At 30.5% G+C, this 21,302-nt stretch overlaps 1 protein-coding gene across 3 annotated transcripts in view; it reads right to left on the reverse strand.

Annotated features, from left to right (window-relative positions):
- Positions 1–12,430: 12,430 nt before the first annotated feature.
- pxb (putative Hedgehog signaling attenuator pxb) overlaps positions 12,431–21,302 on the reverse strand; it is a 289,900-nt gene continuing 281,028 nt past the window's right edge. For all 3 annotated transcript variants that reach the window (XM_088034682.1, XM_088034677.1, XM_088034689.1), the window contains one exon: positions 12,431–15,395. In XM_088034682.1, coding sequence (XP_087890808.1) covers positions 14,703–15,395 — 693 coding nt within the window. In that variant the 3' untranslated portion in view covers positions 12,431–14,702. The remainder of the gene's footprint in view (positions 15,396–21,302) is intronic.

Consider the following 21,302-nt stretch of genomic DNA (forward strand, 5'->3'; position numbering starts at 1 on the left):
ATTAATTCATAAATTTGGAAACAAACGGCATTTTAAGGGTTTTAGAAAAATAACCAAAGGGCATACAAAAGAAAGAAAGTATGACAAAAGGCTAACATACAAGATAGAGATTATGGCGTGAGTTGTCTAAAAACGGATATACAGGGTCCGGCAACACTTGTGTCCACCCCCAAAATCGTCTTTAATTTTAACGAGAAAATTTTGAAAATTTTGCATACGCTCACAGTTGACAAAGCTCTAGAAGCTAACGCAAAAATTTGTTTTTTATCACTTATAGTTTTGGCGTCGCGACGCCTTAAAAATCTAATTTTTAGGTAATTGTGAGGTTTTGTGATATCAACCCCTAATTTAATTTTTTTTCAATATAAATGTGTTAAAAATATCTCAGTTGTTATTTTAAATTTTATGCAAATTGTCTTCAAAATTTGAGAAAAAAATGCTGTTTTATCAAGTTAGTTTCCAATCTCATTACGTCAAAATTGGGAACTACGTTTACACCGGTCTGTCAACATCTTGTGTCACAAATGACATCTATCCTTTGGCTCGCTTTAGATTGTAACAAAAGTCTTACTTGGTGAAATTGTGGCTTTATCAATGTTAATTAATGATTTCTGGTGTCTATAAAGTGCAACATGCCCGTGTTAATCAAAATTGACCTTCATAAGAGTGAATGAAGTGACTTGTGAAATTTTGGTGTAAACGTAGTTTGCCGCTGCGCTGTCATAATTTTGAAAACTAACTTGATAAAACAGCGTTTTTTTCGCAAATTTTAAAAACAATTTGCATTAGATTTAAAATAAAAACTTAGATGTTTGTATCACAGTTATGTTGAAAAAAAATTGAATTCGCGAATATTTCCGCAAAAACTCAAAAATTGCGAAAAATTATACTTCTTAGGCGTCGCGACGCCAACCAAACCGTGATAAAAAATAAATTTTTGCGTCAGCTTGAGCTTTGTCAACTATCAGCGTATGCAAATTTTCAAAATTGTAACTTTAAAATTAAAGACGATTTTGGGGGTGGACACAAGTGTTGCCGGACCCCGTATAAAAGCAAGTTTTTGAAGAAAACTAAAAACTTTTTTGGTAAGTCTAAATTGCTCTGATAAATAACGCTACTAGAAGCAGATAGTACCATTTGAATCAAGGAAGGAAGGATATTATTAACGGCGTCCAATTTAGCAACAATTTGTGAACGGAAAAAGAACACAGACTCACATTATTTTACCCATGAAAAAGTATTTCTACCAGACAGAGGCAAAATAAGGATTTATCATTTTACAATCACTTTACGATAGCACAGTAAGGGGTGTTGTAAACAGAGGTACCGCTTGACACCCTTCCTGATCGTGACAGCTCAGCTCGAATTCTGACCAGCGACGAGTCTTGGCACTCATGTCAGTTTTAGGACACTCATATTATAGTATATCCGGTGAGAGATTGGGATATTTTGACAGTTGACATATAGGTTGGCAGCAACTTTTGATACAAAATACACTAAAAACAATAAATTCCTACGCGAACTGGGTGGACAGATTAACAGTATAAGTAGGCTTATTTAGTTATTTTAAATTTCGCCCGTAGATTTAGTGACTTTTCTGGCATTCAATCTCTTACTGTACGAACTATACCCAGTTTTTCTCCAAACGTCACAAAAAGTCACTATTTTTAGTCGTTTTAGACAGTAAAGTAGGCAATTTTGTTATAAGTATTGAAAAGCGCTCGTTGACATGGAAACACTTTTGCTGCCTAGGCAGAAAAAATACTTTGTGTGACGGGTACTATTTGAGACTTACATTTTGCACTTGCACTTGCACGATCTTAACTTTGAAACTCTTTGAAACCAATATTTTTCACAGTAAATGTCACCAATGACAACTACATGCATAGCCATCTATGTTTTTAGTTCAATTTGCGTTCACTCATTGTCGGTTTTGGAACTGAATTTAACGTTTGGAGAAAAAGTAGTATTTGTTATTTGGCCGAAAAGTGGCATTTGCTGTCTCGCAATTTTGCATACGCTCGGCTACGCTACGCTTCGCCTTGCTGCTGCAATTTAATTGCTCGACAAAAAGTACCACTTTTCTGCCGTATAACAAAAGCTACTATTTTAGTTAAACTTTTTTAACCCAAATAATTAAAAAAAATGAATTTTTGATTTTTTAACCATTTCTCGTGAGCTACTTGTCTTATCGATCTGAAACTTGGCCAGATGATAAACTTCGAACTGTTCTTTCGACTGATATGTTACTCAAAACATTGAACGTCGTTTTCGGCATGAAACAGTTTCTTCAAAACCCCAAAGCTACTGAAGAACCTACTGAAGACTTATTTCGGTCAATATCTAGTTTATTTGTGAAGCAAACTAACATTATCAAGGTTTATGGTACGCAGAATTTCACGATGAACCAAATCAATGCATATTGATTTATAAATAACTAAAATATGTCTGATTAAAGTTTTAGGAGTAAATATTTAGTTAGTTTTTATTTTCGAAAATTTCAATGCTCAAAATGTCCGAAACTACGACACAGAAAGATGCGGTCTTCGCCATTGTTTATCTGACATTTTATTGCTTAGAGTCGGCTTTCAGATATGCAAAAATCGATAGTCGAATTTTTTGGTAAAATTTTTTCGACTCAAACAATCAAAAAATTGAATTTTTTGTTTTTTAACTACGTATCGTCAATTAATTTTTCTATCAATTTAAAATTTAGCCAGATTATAGACTTAAAACAGTTCTTTCGACTGATGTACTAACTGAAAGCATTTAACATCGTTTTCGACGTAAAAAAGTTTTTGGAAAATCACCCCAAACAAACCTTACTTTAGATTTATTTCGGTCAATATCTAGTTAAATTGTGAAACAAACTCACATTTTTGGGGTTAATTTTACGCAGAATTTCACGCAAATTCCAAATAATGGTGTTATGGCCGGTTGACGTCAGAGGTCCAAAATTTTGAAGATTTGATTTGAACATAGGTGTTCCACATCTTGCAAGCTACTACATATAGAAAGATGTGGTTTTTGTCATTGCTTTTCAAGGATTTTGTTTGCCAAAAAGTCGTTTTTATATTTTCTGAAATTCAAAAATTAGATTTTTTTGAAAAAAAAAAATTACCCAAACTATAAGTAGGTACCTACAATTCGATCGATATCTGCTTTTTTTTTAGTAGACTTAACCTATTATATTTTAGTTTACGCAGAATTTTACAAAGATTCCAAATCTGTGCTTAAAATTTTTATAGGTCAACAAATAATGACTAAGTTATGGCCAATTAAAGTTTCAGATAGTTGGTTTTAAATTTCGAAATTTTTAATGCTTAATATTACCGAAACTACGGCAAATAGAAAGATGCTAATTGTTTTTCTCGCGCCTCTGTTGCTTAGAATTTGCTCTTAGATATGCAAAATTTGAAAAAAATGGATTTTTCGTTTTTTGACCGTTTCTGGTAAACTACTAGTCTTTGAACTGTTCTTTCGACTGATATTGTACCCATGAAGACTTGATTCAGTCAATATCTAGTTTATTTGTGATAAAAACTTACGTTATTGCTGCTCATTTTACGCAGAATTTCACGCTAAATCTAAATCCGTGCTCAAAATTCCCGTATGTCAATAAATAACGGAGATATCGGAGATTAAAATTTTGTTATCTGAAGATCAAAATTTTGAAGATTTGCAAATTTTTGGAAATTACCTCAAATAAGATGCCATTTTTGTCATTGTTTTTCTCGGGTTTTGTTTGCTAAAAAGTGGTTTTTACATTTTTCGAAATATGAAAATTAGATTTTTTCGAAAAAAAAAAACTCAAACTACATAGGTATAATTATTTATATCAATATCTATCTGATTTTTGGAATGAACTAAATGTATTATACCTTATTTTACGCAGAATTTTACGCAAATTCCAAATTCGTGCTCAAAATTTCTGTACGGCAACAAATAACTAAGTTATGACTAATTAAAGTTTCAGCTACAGTATACTCTTGATAATTTGAAACTCAATAAGGTACTTGACAAAAAGTTCAAAAAGTTCGAGAGTTGAAAATATCGTGATTCAAATAATTGAAAGAAAGACAAGAAAAAATTCAAATAAACAAGAGTTTAAAGGCAAATAAACAGACAATAGTCAGAATAAATAAACTAATCAGAAAAGAGAACGTAAAATCCACTAACTCCACTTTGATGAAATATCGTAAAACTTATATTTTTATTATATTTTGTAAGCTATTTATTATACAGATTTATGTTACGACGAAACTTCCAAGAACCCTTTATTAAAAGACAAGTCAAATAAAATGTAAAATTTGATTTTAAATCTGGAATGGAATTTTTAAGAATGGCTTGTTCAGAACTTTTCTGTTTTTCTTGTACGCCCACGCGAGAAACTTCAAATTATCGAGTGTTCGGGAGGGAAAAATTCCAATTATAGAGTGTTGACTGGGAAAAATTCCTCAATTTTACTTCAAATTAACGAGGGGACAAAAATACATGGAAAATTTTTAATTTATCGAGAGAAATCGAGAGGACCGGGGCAAAACTTCAAATTGTCAAGGTTCAAATTATTGAAAGTCTACTGTAGATTATTTTCAAGTGTTCAATGCTCAACATTACCGAAATTATGACCAATAGAAAGATGCGGTTTTTGCCATTGTTTTTTTCGCGCTTTCGTTGTTTAGAATCCGCTGTCAAATATTTAAGATTTTATAACTAATTTTTTCGCAGAAAACACCAAATCAAATGATGAAAAAAATATTTTTTTTGTTTTTTGACCTCTTATAAACTACTTGTTCCACCAATCTGTAGTTTAGCCAAATGAGTGACTTCGAGCTGCTTTTTTTATTGATGTATAGCCAAAAGGCATTAAACGTCGTTTTTGTTCTAAAAAGGTTTTTGAAAATAACTCCAAAAACACTTCTCAACTACTTATTTCGGTCAATTCATATACATATACTTGATTTGTAAAGAAAACTTTGTCTTATTAGGACTCATTTTACGCAGAATTTTATGTTGAATCCAATTTGGTGACAATTGGCTCTCACATTTTCCGGAATTTTTAATTTAATCTTTTTGAAACAAAATCATATGTAAAACACACTAAACACACTAAAGTTTATGAAGTATGTACTCATTTTACGCAGAATTTCACGCAGATTCTAAATCAGTGCTCAAAATGTAATTACGCCAAAAATAAGGCTGATTAAGGGATTCGGATTCTGACTCTATAGGCAATTTTATTTTTAAATGACTTTCTACTGCTACCTTATATTGTTATGTTTAAATACAATTTCCCTTGTTTTCAAAATGATAAAAGAAACAAAACTTAGCGATATTTTAAGTATACAGGGTCCGGCAACACTTGTGTCCACCCCAAAAATAGTCTTTAATTTTAAAGATAAAATTTTAGAAATTTGCATACGCTCATAGTTGATAAAGCTCTAGAAGCTGTCGCAAAAATTTGTTTTTTTATCATGGTTTGGTTGGCGTCGCGACGCCTAAGATGTATAATTTTTAGCGATTTTTGATTTGTTGCGGAAATATTCGCGAATTCAATTTTTTTTCAATATAACTGTGATACAATTATCTGAGTTTTTATTTTAAATCAAATGCAAATTGTGTATAAAATTTGCGAAAAAAACGTTGTTTTATCAAGTTAGTTTTCAAAATTATGGCTGCGCATCGGCAAACTACGTTTACACCAAAATTTCACAAGTCACTTCACTCTCTTATAAAGGATAATTTTGATTAACACAGGCATGTTGCACTTTATGGACACCAGAAATCGTTAATTAACATCGACAAAGCAACAATTTCACCAAGTTAGACTTTTGTTACAGTCTAAAGCGAGCCAAAGGATAGATGTTATTTGTGACACAAGATGCTGACAGATGGGTGTAAACGTAGTTCCCAATTTTGACGTAATGAAATTGGAAACTAACTTGATAAAACAGCATTTTTTTCTCAAATTTTGAAGACAATTTGCATTGAATCTAAAATAACAACTGAGATATTTTTAACACATTTATATTGGAAAAAAAATGAATCAGGAGTTGATATCACAAACCCTCACAAATAACTAAAAATTTCATTTTTAAGGCGTCGCGACGCCAAAACTTTGAGTGATAAGAAACAAATTTTTGCGTCAGCTTCTAGAGTTTTGTCAACCGTGAGCGTATGCAAATTTTCAAAATTTTATCTTTAAAATTAAAAACGATTTTGGGGGTGTTGCCGGACCCTGTTGAGCTAAATTTGGCTTCTTTTCAATTCTAGAACTAAAAGTGCTATTTTAATTGCTTGAAGAAAGTCCAAAATCGCTCAAAATAACTAGTTTAGGCATGGCTCGTACAACAAAAAATTATAAATCTTCAACTACTGTAGTGAGTTGATCAAATCTTCTTCCAATCTGCTGCCAGCAGTTATTTGAATTTAATTCCCAGGAAGAATTAATGAATCGTTATCAAACGTATTAATTATATAGAAACTACGGCATCGACACCACAATCAAAAGTTGTTTTTGATCTAAATGTTGTATTCATCCGACCGTAACATGTTGCGGTTAAATCTAAATTTCTCGATTATACATAACTTTGTATTCGATGTGACTATGGAACGGTGGTGATTTTAACACAAAATTGCTTTTCGTCCACCCTACGGTTTAATTAATTTATGTCTTATATGCATGGGGTCAGTCAGAGTAAGCCAACCGTAATTGATATTTATTGGTCTTTATTCTCATAACGTTTTGCAAGCGTCAAAGTTTATAAAATATGTATTGGAAATTTAATTTGGAAGGCCTGACTTGATCAGATTTAAATTCATGTATGATCAGAATAATAAGCTCATCTTCAAAACCAAAAAAACAGCTCAGGAGTGCCTACTAACTACAACTCCACATTCTTTATTTTATTTTTGAATCAATTTTTTTTGGAAAATTATATGCTTGTAAATATTTTTAAATTGCGGTTCAAATTCTAACAAAAATTGTACCCACAAGTCGAATCTCATTTGGAGGAGGACCAACTATGCTAAGTTGAGAGTAACATTTTGTAAACACAATATAAGTTTTCTAACAACACACCAGTTTAAGAAGTCTTTGATTAGCGCACACTTACATGAACACGAAGAACGAGTGTTTACATCAAAGCAAAGTCTCACCTTCCTAATGGCAGTAATGAAATCTGCTGCAAGTGCATACACCTAAACATCATTATTCATTCAGGAGGAAACATTGCAGTAGTGTAGAATTTTGTAGATATTTCCATCGTATCTAATTTTGCGTTTATTTTGAGTTCGTCTGGCCGCACTGCTGTTGATATAAAAGGAATTTCTTTTATGTTATTTTTGGAGTATTTGATATTTTGGTTCGTAGCTTTATGCATTGGTATGTTTTGCATCGTTTTTTTTAAAGTAAGACGTTTTGTGTTTAAAATAAGTCAAAAGCAGAAAAGAAAACTGATGAAAAATGGACGCAATGAACTGAAATGCATATTAAAGACAAAATAAAGATATCGAGAAACAGTAGTAACAAAAAAATTCCAGCTGAGAACATTGGACAACTTTAATGTGAACATTTTTTCTCCATTTTTTAATTACAAGAAAATTTTAGTACAGATTTGGATTCCTCAAGAAATTTTTTATAAAATATGTTCCATGTCATGATAACTATCCTTCAAATAAACAAGTTTGGAAAATTCCTTTTAGATGCTCTCAGATATTTCTTGGAATTCCTAAATTCTGTTTGGATTTTTTTTTCGAATTTCTTTAGACTAGGTATACATATTAAATATAATTTTTTTGAATTTACGTTGTTTTTGTTTTTTTGTTTTTAAATTTTCTTAAATTAGGTCTCCAAACTAAGATTTTTTTCTAGCACTAATTTAATCAAAATTATTTATAGTATTTTAAAACAAATTTACATTTTTAAAAATTACGAATTCAAATCATAAATTCTCGAATGGTTCTATAAATGCCGATTTTCCAAGTTTTTAGTTTTTTAATTCCCAATTTCTCATTTCATAATAATTATTATATTGTGTACAGCTAAATTAAATTTTCATTTTCTAAATTTTCGAATTTCCTAGTTTTTACTTATTGAGTTTTGAAATGATAAATTCTCAATTTTTAATTACGCATTTTAAGACACAAATTTGTATTTTCTAAGTTTACGAATTCTTAATCCGAATCCCAAATTCTTAGTTCATAATTATGATGCTTTCGAAAACCAAAATAAATTTCCATTTTTTAAATTTTCGAATTTAAAATCAGAAGTTCTCGAACCACTTATCCAAATCTTAAATCTTAAATTGATTCTAAAAAAACAAGTTTCCAAGTTTTCTCTTTATGAGTGAAATTTTAATTACGCATTTTAAGACTAAAATTTCTTTTTTCGAAATTCGGAAATTCGAGAATTTTTGACTTTTTGACTTCAGAAATCACAAATTCTCAATTTTTAATTAAGCATTTTAAGACTCAAATTCACATATTTTAAATTTTCGAATTCACAATTTATAAATTCTTGATTGATTCTATAATTGCCGAATTTCTTAGTTTGCAGTTTGTAATTCTCAAATTCTCCTTATGTTATAAATTTTGAAATTTACAAATCTCAAGTTTTCAAATTACTTATACAAATTTCAAGTCTCAAAATTTCCACTTTATGAGTGAGATTTTAAATTATGAATTAATGAAATGCAGAATTTCCCAATTTGCAGTTTTTCAATTCCCAAATTCCAATTAATAATTTTGTATTTGAAAAACTTAATTATCTGTTTTCTAAATTCTCGAACTCACAAGTCATAAATTTTTGAAATATTCTATTCTTGAATTGTTCCATAAAGACCGAATTTTCAAGTTTCGAGTTTTTTAATTCCCAAAATTCTCATTTCCTATTCATTAATAAATAATAAATTTCCACTTTCTAAATTCTAAAATTTACAAATTATAAATTCTCGATTGATTCTATAAATACTGATTTATTTTTAGTTTTGCAGTTTCTGCAATTCCCAAGTTCTCAGTTTAATAATCATTATTTGTTCTAAATCTAAAAAAAGTTTTTGTTTTGTAAATTTTCAAATTCACAAGTCTTAAATTTTCAAATTACTTATAAAAATCGTTAATTAATTCTTTGTAAATGAGTTTCTAAATTTCCACTTTATGAGTGAGTGAGTTTTTAATAAAAGAAGGGCAAAATTTCTGCAGTTTGTAATTCCTAAGTTCTTAGTTTATAATAATTATGTTTTCTAAAACTAAAATAAGATCCTTATGTCATAAATTCTGAAATTCACAAATCTTAAGTTTTCAAATTACTTATACAAATCGTTAAATAATTCTATGTAAACGAGTTTCAAAATTTCCACTTTAAGAGTGAGTTTTTAAATTAATAAATGAAATACAGAATTTCCCAGTGTGCAGTTTTTCAATTTCCAAGTTCCAATTAATAATTTTGTACCTATTTGAAAACTTAATTATGTTTTCTAAATTCTCGAACTCACAAATCATAAATTCTTGAAATATCCTATTCTTGAATTAATTCCATTAAGATCAAAATTCCAAGTTTCTATTTTTTTAATTCCAAAATTCTCAGTTCATAATCATAAATAAATAATAAGTGTCTACTTTCTAAATTCTAAAATTCATAAATTATAAACTCTCGATTAATTCTATAAATGCCGAATTTCCTAGTTTTGCAGTTTCTAATTCCCAAGTTCTCAGTTTAATAATCAATATTTGTTCTAAATCTAAAAAAGGTTTCTTCTTTTATAAATTTTCAAATTCACAAATCTTAAATTTTCAAATTACTTTTTAATTTTTTAATAAAAGAAATGCAAAATTTCCTAGTTTGCAGTCTGTAGTTCCTAAATTCTCAGTTCATAATAATAATCATTATGTTTTCTAAAACTAAAATAAGTTTCTTATTTTAAAAAGTTTTATATTCACAAACCTTAAATTTTCGAATTACTTATTATGCAAATCGTAAATTGATTCTATGAAAATAAGTTTCTAAATGTCCACTTTGTTTTTAGAAACGCCGAAATTCTCATTTTCTTTTCAAAAACTTAAATTTCCGTTTTCTGAATTCTTGAATTCTCAAATTTTCAAGTATTTCTTCAGTTCTTTCTTTAGTTTCTCAAATTATGCAGTCACGGAAGTAGAAACAAAACCGATTTTAGAAAATCATTATAAAATCGTTCATATTTTAAAAAATTGTATTTTTTGTGATCCAATATTATTGCAAATTTCGAAAACTGATTGTAAATTGTTAAACATGTTTTACTTAAGAATTTCGTATCAATTCAAATGTAATTTACTTTAACTTCTTTCTCGTTTTTTCTCTTTGTCCCCACATGAAATACAAGGTGTTTATAAATGTTTCTAGCATCAAGGGTGGCTATGAGATGTTAAAGAAATTTGCCACTAATTACAAATGTTGGTTTAGATTTTCAACTGACATTTGTAGTTAACCTCAATCATGAACCAAAGTAAGTTTAAAAAAAAAACTGTTCTGAAGTTCGTTTTTTTTTTTAAACCACCAACACCGCAATCTTCCCCTTACAACCGCCAACGTTGCCTAGAGAGATTTTTGGTTAGAAAATAATTGTCAATTTTTGACATTTCTGAAAATTGGCAGTGTTTCCGTTAAAAACGTGTCTTTTACAGCCTGTTGGATTGCAACTCAAAGGATTTAATAGTGAAAAGACTCGGCACAGCCTGAAGGGCCGTTTTGTGTAATCAAAAAACGGACTTTAGTTATGATTTGAAGTCTGAAAACCGTAACTGAAACGTCTTTGACGTAAGTGACATTATGAATTATTTTTAAGATAGTTATATTCACTATGAAAACAAAGCGGCAAAGTAGTGTTCCTTGTACAAGGTGTTTAGAAATGTTTGTAGCACAAGGGTGGCTATAAAATGTCAAAGAAATTTGCCGCTCTTTACAAATGTGGATTTCGATTTTTCAACTGACATTTGCAGTTAACCTTAAACATGGAGCAAAGTAAGTTTTGCGAAATAAACTGTTCAGTTGTGGTTAGAAACTTGGATATCAAAAACTTCGACACAAAACTGTAACTGAAACGTCATTGACGTAAATAACATTATAAACAATTTTCAAGATAGTTATATTCACTATGGAAACAAAGCGGCAAAATAGTGACAGGATTCCAGAGCCACCTTTGGTGCTAGAAACATTTATAAACACCTTGTATAAAACTGCTGAACTAACTAAGAACAACTTAATTTGTAAGCAGACTTTTCTACTTAATTATCATCTCATACAGCAAATCTATCACTGACAAAATGATATTAAACATAATTACAATCGTTCAAAAATATTCTGGAATTCTGTAAGAGCATAAACACAAGACACAAGACATGATCTGAAAAATAATCGAGCAAAGTAGTAATAAAATATCGAGAAAGAGATGTATCAGTCCATGAATACACAATTAGGGACCATATTTCAGTCTTGTCTCTTTACAAATATCTTATGTCGTAAATTCACATTATCTTACGTTTAGGAAGTTTGCCTAAATGCACACAATTTAAATAAATTTCCTGTACTTTGTCTGATATTGTTATAGGAAACGTCGTTGTTCCCTATTGAGACTATTAATAATAAAACGACGTTTTACAGATAATAATTAATTGGTTTACATAATAAATTATAAATTATGATTAATTACTGCAATTATGGGGTAAAGTGTCACACACTTTTTCTTCCTAATCAACGTGAACACGGAAGTTTGCAGAAAAATTCCATGGCGTGTATTAGTAAACATGTTAATTAAATCCAACGGGGAGGTAGACAATACCAATAATATTAGCTACATTAATCCCTTTGTGGCACTCAGCGTGTGTTTCTAATTAATGAGGCATAATTAAAGCAGCCCTTTGAGCGTTTATTTTAAATAAAATACAGAGGATTTATTTATCTGTGGCATAGGCAACACATTATACACATCATGGGCAATTTATTATCAGTGAACGTAAAATGAGTTGCTTACACAAAAAATAAACGCCCTGTATTATTACGCGTAGGCAACTAACAAAACAAGGGAGCAAATATGGGAATATTTAATTAATAATTTGCATGGGTTAATAACAAAAACTATGCATACATTTATCCTCTATTGAATAAAAATGAATTTTAGCCCTACGATATTTATAGCGTCACCAATGCAATCAAGTAATTAAAGCATACTACAAAATTAAATTAATCGAACAATCTGGGCGTTCATTGTCCACGTAGCACTCATGAATATTCACGAAGATGTTAATTCCCCGCACTTTAAATCTTCAGAAATCAGTGCGTGCAATTCTACATAAGCATCCCTTGGGATACTTTGGACGGGGATGATTGTTGAATGGGGGAGGATACTTGAAAGCGGTCCAAATTTAGTGTGTGTTCTGCGGAATAAAACAAAAAGACTAAAATTAAACGTGTTTTATTGGTAAATCAATTTCACTAGTCAAAACAATAACAAAAATAACAATCAATCAAAAATCAGACGTAAAAAACGTTTCACTGATTGATACTATACTATAATCAAATAAGTGGACTAGCATATTACAAACACTGATATAAAATTTCAAAAGAATTTCCATCCAGTTAAACCTCACCAATACTCGTGAACTATTCTATGACTAAAGAAAGTTAAGTTATTCGGAACTGCGTCACATATTTTAGTGATAATAGAACTAAAATGTTGCAGTTTCGAAGTAGACCCTGTGTTTAAGTAAAAATCGATTGCATATTAAAAAAGCTAGGAGCTGCAAGCTAATATGAAACAGTTTATATGTCGACATTCTAAAAAACTGCCAAATCTGTTCGTTGGCTAATTATTATTATTAAATACGAAAAAGTTCACTCTGTTTGTGCACGCAATAACGCACAATCAAAATGAATGTAATTTTTGAGTGAATGAAGTTTGATTACACAGTTAACATATAAGGTAACCAGAGGTGTTATTAGGCCACACCAGTTTAAGGTAATTAAAACACTGAGGTTACCAAATATTTCACCATCGCTAACAAGCTCTACTTATGCTATTATTAGTTATCAGTGTTTGAAGACATAATAAATACTTAAATAGAAATAATATGTACAAAAATAAATAAATTGGAAACGAAAATATACACTATACACGCTACAAGGCTTTAATAGAAAAGTTAAATTCTAGAAACTTTGGTTTGCCCGAAAAAGTCGAAATTTACACTTGAGAAATATTTACAGTGTTTCAGCAGTAATTCCTAGGTAATTTAAGTGTGTTGTGTGCGATCTTCAGAGATTATGGAATGTTCAACTAAACAGGTAAATTCTGATCTCGAAGTTGGTGAAAAAAGCGATCGACTTTTATTGCAGAAAGAACCACAGCCAGTGTCGTTATAACAAAAGCAACAATTTCAATGTCATTTAATTTTCATCTCTAGTCGTCCGTGGAAAAGTAACGTATGTCGGGGCTCAGACCAGATCTATTTTCTAACCACACTTGCTTCATAACTGACGGCGTCCGAACTACAGCTCGACCTACGAAATGACGTTATGACAGTCATGGCTATCTAGGTATTCACATCACTTTCTTAGCTATTTGATAAATGTTTAACAATTAATATTAAAAGCGTTGTATTATTGATAATTTGTCAGAAGCAATATTACCGATATTTTATTCAAATCAATACAAAATATGTACGAGATTAATGGCATATTACACCCATTATAAATCAATGCTTTTGTGAAAACTCATTTTCACTGGGCATTTCCGACGTGTGTCTTTGATTAAAACGTCTAAAATCTAGTCGCGGTTAATTTTGAGGTTGTGATGACATCCAGCAAAGTACAAGTTTCATTACCATAGTCAAGTTACGTGACTCGTGTTGTGTATTCAATCAAAGACATGACTCGTCTTTTCCAAGGTGACCACGGCTGAGTTTTTTCACAATTTCACGTACAATTAAACGTATGAGCAAGAAGTACACTACGACTTACGAAATGACGTCATAAGAGTCATGGATAACTAAATGAACACCCAATGTAGGTATTCAAATCATTTTCATAGCTGATGAATGTTTAATAATTCTGGTTGTATTAAAAGCGTTGTATTATTCAGAATTTGACAGAACCAATATTACCGATATTTTATTCAGAACAATACAAAATATGTATTAGTTTGAAGGCATATTGCATTCATTTATAAATAAAGCTTTGAATGTTCTTTTAGTGAAAAGTCATTCTGAATAGCCGTCGCATTTCCGACGTACGTCTTTGATTAAACGTGACATCCAGCAGAATACAAAGTACCCACAAGTGTTGCGTGTTTAATCAAAGACATGATTCGCTTTTTCCAAGGTGCCTGTGGATGAGTTTTTTCACAATTTCCCCGTACAATTTAAATGTGGGCACCGAATTGAACGTGTGTGCAAGAAACTCCATCAAATGTGACTTTGATTGATTGTTACGGTTATTATTACGTTCTTGGAAGACACTGACTGTGATTAATAGAAATTTGAAAGGCAAACAGGTCCGTATCGATACAAAAGAAGTTTTCACCTTTTACTACGCTCACAACCATCACTTTGGTAATTGTAAAAAAAGTAAGTACACGTATAAGGTCAAGTACACCCGACAACACAGAGGACTATAATGTTCATTGCACGGTAATTGGTGATGATTCCAAGAGTTGTGCACTCGGAGACATTCCGTTTTACGTGAGGGCTAAATCCGCACTTAACTGCGATAGCCTTCTGGGGTCTCTCCGCCCCCGACTGGAGCCCCTGGTCCCACTCGTGTGATTGCTGTATCCCGAATCGGACCCGAACGCGGAGTCCTGCGAGTACGGTTTCGGCACCGGCCTAAACGTAGCCAAATGTCCAAGCACAGGCACTGTTTCATAAGGTCCAGGAGTTGGCGATAAACACTGAATTCTTTGAGTTATGCTCGGAATTTGTCGACGATGTGGCGGTTCCACGCTGCCAACACGAGGGTATAATTGGAGGAGAGCGTCGAGCAGCATCCCTTCGTGGAATTCTTGTCGCCGTCTATCTAGACTACGGTGTCTTTTGTTTCCTGGAATGGGGGGCAGTGGTTCATGAGGCCGCCGAAAGCGGGCGTTCTCTCGGCGAGGAGGCGGCTCCGGTCGATACGGAGGTGGAGGAAGATCGAGGCGACGACGGTCCATTTCTCCACCTAAACTAAGCTCGTCTTCGGCGAATTCGTCTTCGCTGTGTGGCGCCGGAGCCAGTTCACTATCCGCATCGCTGAGTTCTTCGTAGACGGGGTTGTAGAGGTCTTGGGAGCAGTATGGGTCCGGGCCGGGGGACGAACACAGGAATACTGGCGGGTGCTGTGATATGGGGTAGCCGCTGGGGTAGTGGATGTTGTTCTTAACGTCTATCATCTGAAAAAATTGCAAAATTTATTGTAAAGCCATGAAGATCTAAACACCAAAAGTACACCGGCGTTTCAAAATGATTTTCATCTAGTTATTCCTTTTGTGCCGCTCGTATTGTACTGCGTTTGAACTAGTTCTATCACCTGTCAATAATGTCACTTGTCAAACGTTAAATTCGTCAATAGGGAAAGAATTTAAACAACAAACAGAGAAATTAAGCAGAGGTTGACCCAGTTTTATCCCTTCAGCGATTCAGTGTCTAGAATAATTTTTAAAAAATATTGTGAGGTTATGTAACCAAAGTTCCAATCATTATCTTTGTAAAGCGGTATTAATTTGTACGACTAGATAAAAATGTTTTTGAAACAAGCAATGTTGAATTTTCACCGGCCACTCGGTATCTTGTTATTTTACCATCGAAGCTACATGCATTTTATTTAGTGCTAGGCTTCAAGTCGTTTACGATTAAAAGTTACAAGAACAAGTTACCATAAATGATTAACGATTCTGCTCAAGTGGCATCTTTCTTGTACAATTACAAGAATTTATGTACTTATTTATGTATAACGAAGATGAAAACGACCTGCCTTGAATGTCCATTACTCTATAATCTTAACCCTGAGGTGAAATTTATTAGATACTTGAAGTAATTACAAGAGTAATCAAAATAATAGCAATCGTGTGAGTCATATCTTAGATAAGTATAATAAATAATAATAATTCGTTAAAACAGCTAAATAAATACTGCAAGTGAGTACTTAAGTAAGTTTAGTTTTCATTTAATTGCAAACTTGGAAATGGTGTTACTCAATATCCAGTAATCCCCTTCAGGCTAGTTATGTAATGTAAGTTGTAATCAAATTGATTAGTAATGTCTAGTTCAAGTATGACAGGATTTTAATGCCAATGGGGGATTATACAGTTACGAGCAAAAAATGTTGGAAATTGTTTTCCTGTCACCTGTCAACATTTAATGCGAATGCAACTTTACTGCCATTTTGATTGGAGTTTTGCAACGCAGCTTTTGGTTTTTTGTTCCAATTTTTTTTGGTCTCAACTGTAGTAACTAACTTGAATTTAACGTACGTACGTAAATAGTTCTTTAATAAAATAATCGATGGCAGAATAATCCACTTTGAAAGTTATTTTTTTATTCATTGTTAAAAGGTGTGTGGTAATACAGTAATTATGAAGTATGATTTACAAAATTGCTTGTTTCAAATAAAAAAACAACAAAAATTTCACTAATTTTAGCTGCGTCATTTTCAGTAGTGTTTTTAACTTGTTGTCAATTTTTTTGCTACTTTTGGATGCAAACTCTGCAAACATGGCGAAATATGTGTTATTTTAACTTCTTTATTAAACTTCCCAAATCGCAAAATTGTTAAAAAAATGTTTTCAAAAAAGCAAATTACTTCAAAATATTAAAAATAAATCTCCAAATTAGTTATTTAGTGTAGGGTGATTTTAGGAATTATTTGTTTAACTATTTGTTCAATTCTGAAAATATTTCTCTTGTTTAGTTTAGTGGTAACATGTTTAACAAACTACCTGAATTGACAAATTATTGAAATGAAATTTTCATTTTTTAGGCAACAAAGATTTCTTTTATTTGAAAAATAAATTCGTAAATCACTGTTTTCAAAGTATAGGTTTTCTTCTTACTAAAATAGTAAAATATTAAATTAAACCAACAAATTTTGAAAACCAAAAATTTTAAACATTTTGAAATTATCTTCGTGGATCAGTTAATTATCGATTTATAGCTAAGAAATTTTTTATATGGTTATTATAAGATCGTACCTAACATTATTGAAAGACGAAGAATTTACGGAATTTTTATTAAAAAAAATAACGAAATTTTTGAAAATTTGAAAAATAAATTCTTAAATCGGACATTTCTTGGAGTACAATAATCATAATATCTTTGATCTCCATTTTTATTATCCTAAATTATAAGACATAAAATTGAACAAACAAAAAGTGTTTCTAAGAAAACCCAAATTTTGAAAATTTTTAAATCTTTATTGATCAATTACTTATAAAATTTGCTAAACATGTGCTAGTTGCAAATAGCGTAAAAGCTCGCTGAATTGTAAAATAAATAAACTGGCGAAAAAACATTTTTAAAATAAAAAAAATAAAAATTAAATTTGTATTTTGAAAATTTGAATAATAAAATCGTAATCTTAAATATTTCTTAAGTTATTTATTCGGGTTTAGTTAAAATAAAATAATTAATTTCTGAAACAAACTTTATTATTATTTATTTTTATTATTTATTATTATATAAACTAGATTTTTTTTGGAAATTTGAGAAATTTATATTTGCAAATAAGTTATTTATTGCAAAATTAATGTAAGGCAATAAATTTTAGAAATTTTTATTTAAAAAAATACTATTATTTACGTAAAGATGAAAATGGCATATATTATTCCAACAAATTTTTGAATTTATTTTTTCAAAATTTCAAAAATTTGTTTTTTATTAGACTAATTTGCGATTTTCTTTTTTACGTAAAAAATACTCTAGTAATTTATATGACACATCCGGAAATGCTTCTGGAAGAGTGAAATTGCGAAGTTATTATTTAATTTCATTTAATTTTTTAAGGAAACAACATTTTTAAAGTTATCCTTATAGATTGGTTATCAATCGATTTATGGGTTTGAAATTTAATACATTTGTACTCATTTTTAACTTGCCAAAATTATTGAACGAACAAAACGAATTTTTTTTGTTAAAAATATGTAGACAAAATTTTTGAAATTTTGAAAAAAAAACCGAACATATTTATTGATTTATCAAAATAACAGAACAAATTTTGTAATTTTTTTATTTTTTAAGAAAACAATAATTTTGGAATATTTTCATAGATTAGATTAGGTTACAACTACGTTCAAATAAGTTAACAAATATCACACATTGCAAAATTATTAAAAAACGCAACAAATTTTAGAATACCTACTTATTCATTTTTTCAGAATACAAAATCATTAGAAACTTTTTTCGAAACGTTGGCATTTATTAGGCAAAAAGTTTGATTTTATTCTTTGTATCGACGAATTGCAAAATTATAACAGCGTTTTTCTTTTTACAGAACACAATTTTTTTACACATTTTGAGATCAGTAAATTTAGATATTTATCTATTTATAGCCTTGAAATTCGCGATAACAAGTAGTTTCAAATAACGTAACATACGTGCTAAATTGCAAAATTATTCAAACGAGAAGAATCTTAGAATTTTTTTCAATAAAATATCGATTACCCTTGAAATTTCCAATGGTTACTAGATTTCATAATGATAAACTTATTTTGTTTCTGTCACTTTAAAATTTATTAGAACTTATTTAATTTAATTTTTTCTTTTATTGTTGAAACTGGTTTTAGCCAAAGAGCCCCGATTTTAATATACAGTGTTACTTAATCTTCAAATAAAAACAAAATAACAAGTGAATAGCATTTATCATCGATTTGATCTAATAATGTGAATGTGTTGAAACATTGCTATAAATAATGAACAGTTGGGAATAATATTGGTAAAAAATATGAATATTAGTCCCCTTTTCAAAATATCGAGCTTTTGAGTTTTTAGTGAAGATTTTAACATTTTCACAAATACCACATTTAACAAAGTGTTAGTTACGCCTTGTACAAATGATCTACTTTCCACTTACAAAGACAGCACAATGATTCTTTGTGAAAAAGCATTGTTTTAATTTAGCAATAATGAAAACATCGCAATGATTTGATTACTTTACTCATCCGTCCAGACTCTCGTTCGGGATGGAACCTCTGAAGACCTCCGTTTGTTATCGCTACGTGTAAGCGGCATGAGCTGTTCAATAAAAATTATATTAAAAAAAAATTCCACAAAAAATTTATCAAGCCTCATCCTTTTGAAATCGGTGTACGTTTACCGAAAGCGTTTGTCGTCATTGGCTAGAAGCGTGTAATAATTAAAGCTGGGTCTTCTTTGCTTTGACGAATACATTTAATTCATCATGAAAGGAATGAAAACTTTACGCCTGGCGCAAATTTGCGCATGGCCAGCGATACAAAGAGAGTGTTTCGTTTCAAATTTATGTTCAACGTGCCATTTTTTGTAAAATTGTAGTTACAACTATGCAGAAAATTAATTTCGCTTGCTTAATTCTGCGTTAAATTAAGTAGGTAACAATCGAAGGTGCTTCCTGATAACAAAAGGTGCGAGTGTTAGACAGGATGTTCCACTTTAAACGCAGGAAATTATTCACTTACGTAATAGTTATTTACTGCACAAGCGCCAAAAGAGCTGCATGGGAGCGAGCTTTCGCTATGAGCTTTTCGCGAGAGAACTGTTCATGATTTTTATACTACTTTTTCTATAATTATGTTTTTATTAAAAAAATAGTTCAGTAATGTTAACACGTGTATGTTTATGACCTTTGTTACTAAGTGTTAACTGTCAAAATTATGTCAAAACCGAAAAAAGATCAGTTGAACCGCCCCAGATAAAACATTTTGCTATTGGGAACAAAAATTACTGTATGTGCATCGATTTTCGGTAAATTATATTATAAAAATCAAATCAGCACAAAAGACTTCATCAATTTTAGAGAATTTTGAAATTTTTTATAGCTCTGTCTCGACGAAAAAGCAAGAAAATTCTGTCGATACTTTTTGTCAATTTTTTCATTTTCGGTGCTTCAAATAAAATAATTTTACATCACTGGATCAACTAAGCTTGCGAGAAAAGTATGATACACATTGCTAGTGAAATAAGCTGCATATGAGCGAACTTTCGCTATGAGCTTTTCGCTAGGGCACTGTACATAATTTTTTTATACAGCTTATTCTATGATTGTTTCTTATATAATAACAAACACCGGTGTTAAAAACTTTCGTCTTATTATGTGACATGTCAAACTGAGTTGCAGAGGTGCCAACCCAAACCAATATCGTGAATATATGTATAAGTCAAAACCATCACAAAAACGCATTTTTTTAAATGTCGAAATACAATAGAAGAGTGCGAAAAAATTACTAAATAATTTTAACGTTACAAATATTTAAGAATCTTTACAATAGTTTTTTATGATTAAAAAAAAAGCGAAAAAATTCTCTTGATATTTTTTGTCACATTTTTCATTTTCGACTAAAATGTAAAATAATGTTGGTCATTTTAGTGCCACAACTATGAAATTTAAGGAAGTTACTATTTTTGAGTCGTCTATTAATTCCACCAAATGGCAAAATTGTAGAGCAAAAAACACAGATTTTAGAAATTTTTATTTTTAAGACCAACATAAAAGTTACCATATCCTGCACTAAAATTCGTAATTTCGGTAATTTTAGGCCTCCATCTATGAAATTTGAGGAAATTCCTATTTTTGAGTTCTTTATTAACTCCACCAAATTGCAAAATTGTAGATCGACAGACACAGATTTTAAAAATTAAATAAAATCAAGCAAAAATTTCCCATATCCTGCACTAAAATACATAATTTTGGTAATTTTAGTGCTACAACTATAAAATTTGGGAAAAACACTATTTCTGAGTTGTTTTTAATTCCACCAAATTGCAAAATTGTAGAAAAAAAACTCAAATTTTAGAAAATTTTAATTTTGAGAATAAGCTAAAAGTGTCCTAATTTTTGAAATTTTAATGCCACAACTATGAAATTTGGGAAAATTACTACTTTTGCGTCTTTATTGAATCCACCAAATTACAAAATTATAGAGTCAAAGACACAGATTTTAGTAATTTTACTATTGAGGCCAAGCAAAAAGTTCATCCTCCACTAGCATTCGTAATTTTGGTAATTCTAGTGCTACAACTATGAAATTTTGAGAAGTTACTATTTTTGAGTCGTTTATTGACTCCACCAAATTGCAAAATTGTAGAGCAAAAGACACAGAGTTTAGAAA

Source organism: Gnatocerus cornutus, chromosome 1 (assembly GCF_029298725.1).
Source record: "Gnatocerus cornutus isolate USDA-ARS CGAHR chromosome 1, icGnaCorn1.1, whole genome shotgun sequence".
NCBI classification, from domain to species: Eukaryota; Metazoa; Arthropoda; class Insecta; order Coleoptera; family Tenebrionidae; genus Gnatocerus; species Gnatocerus cornutus.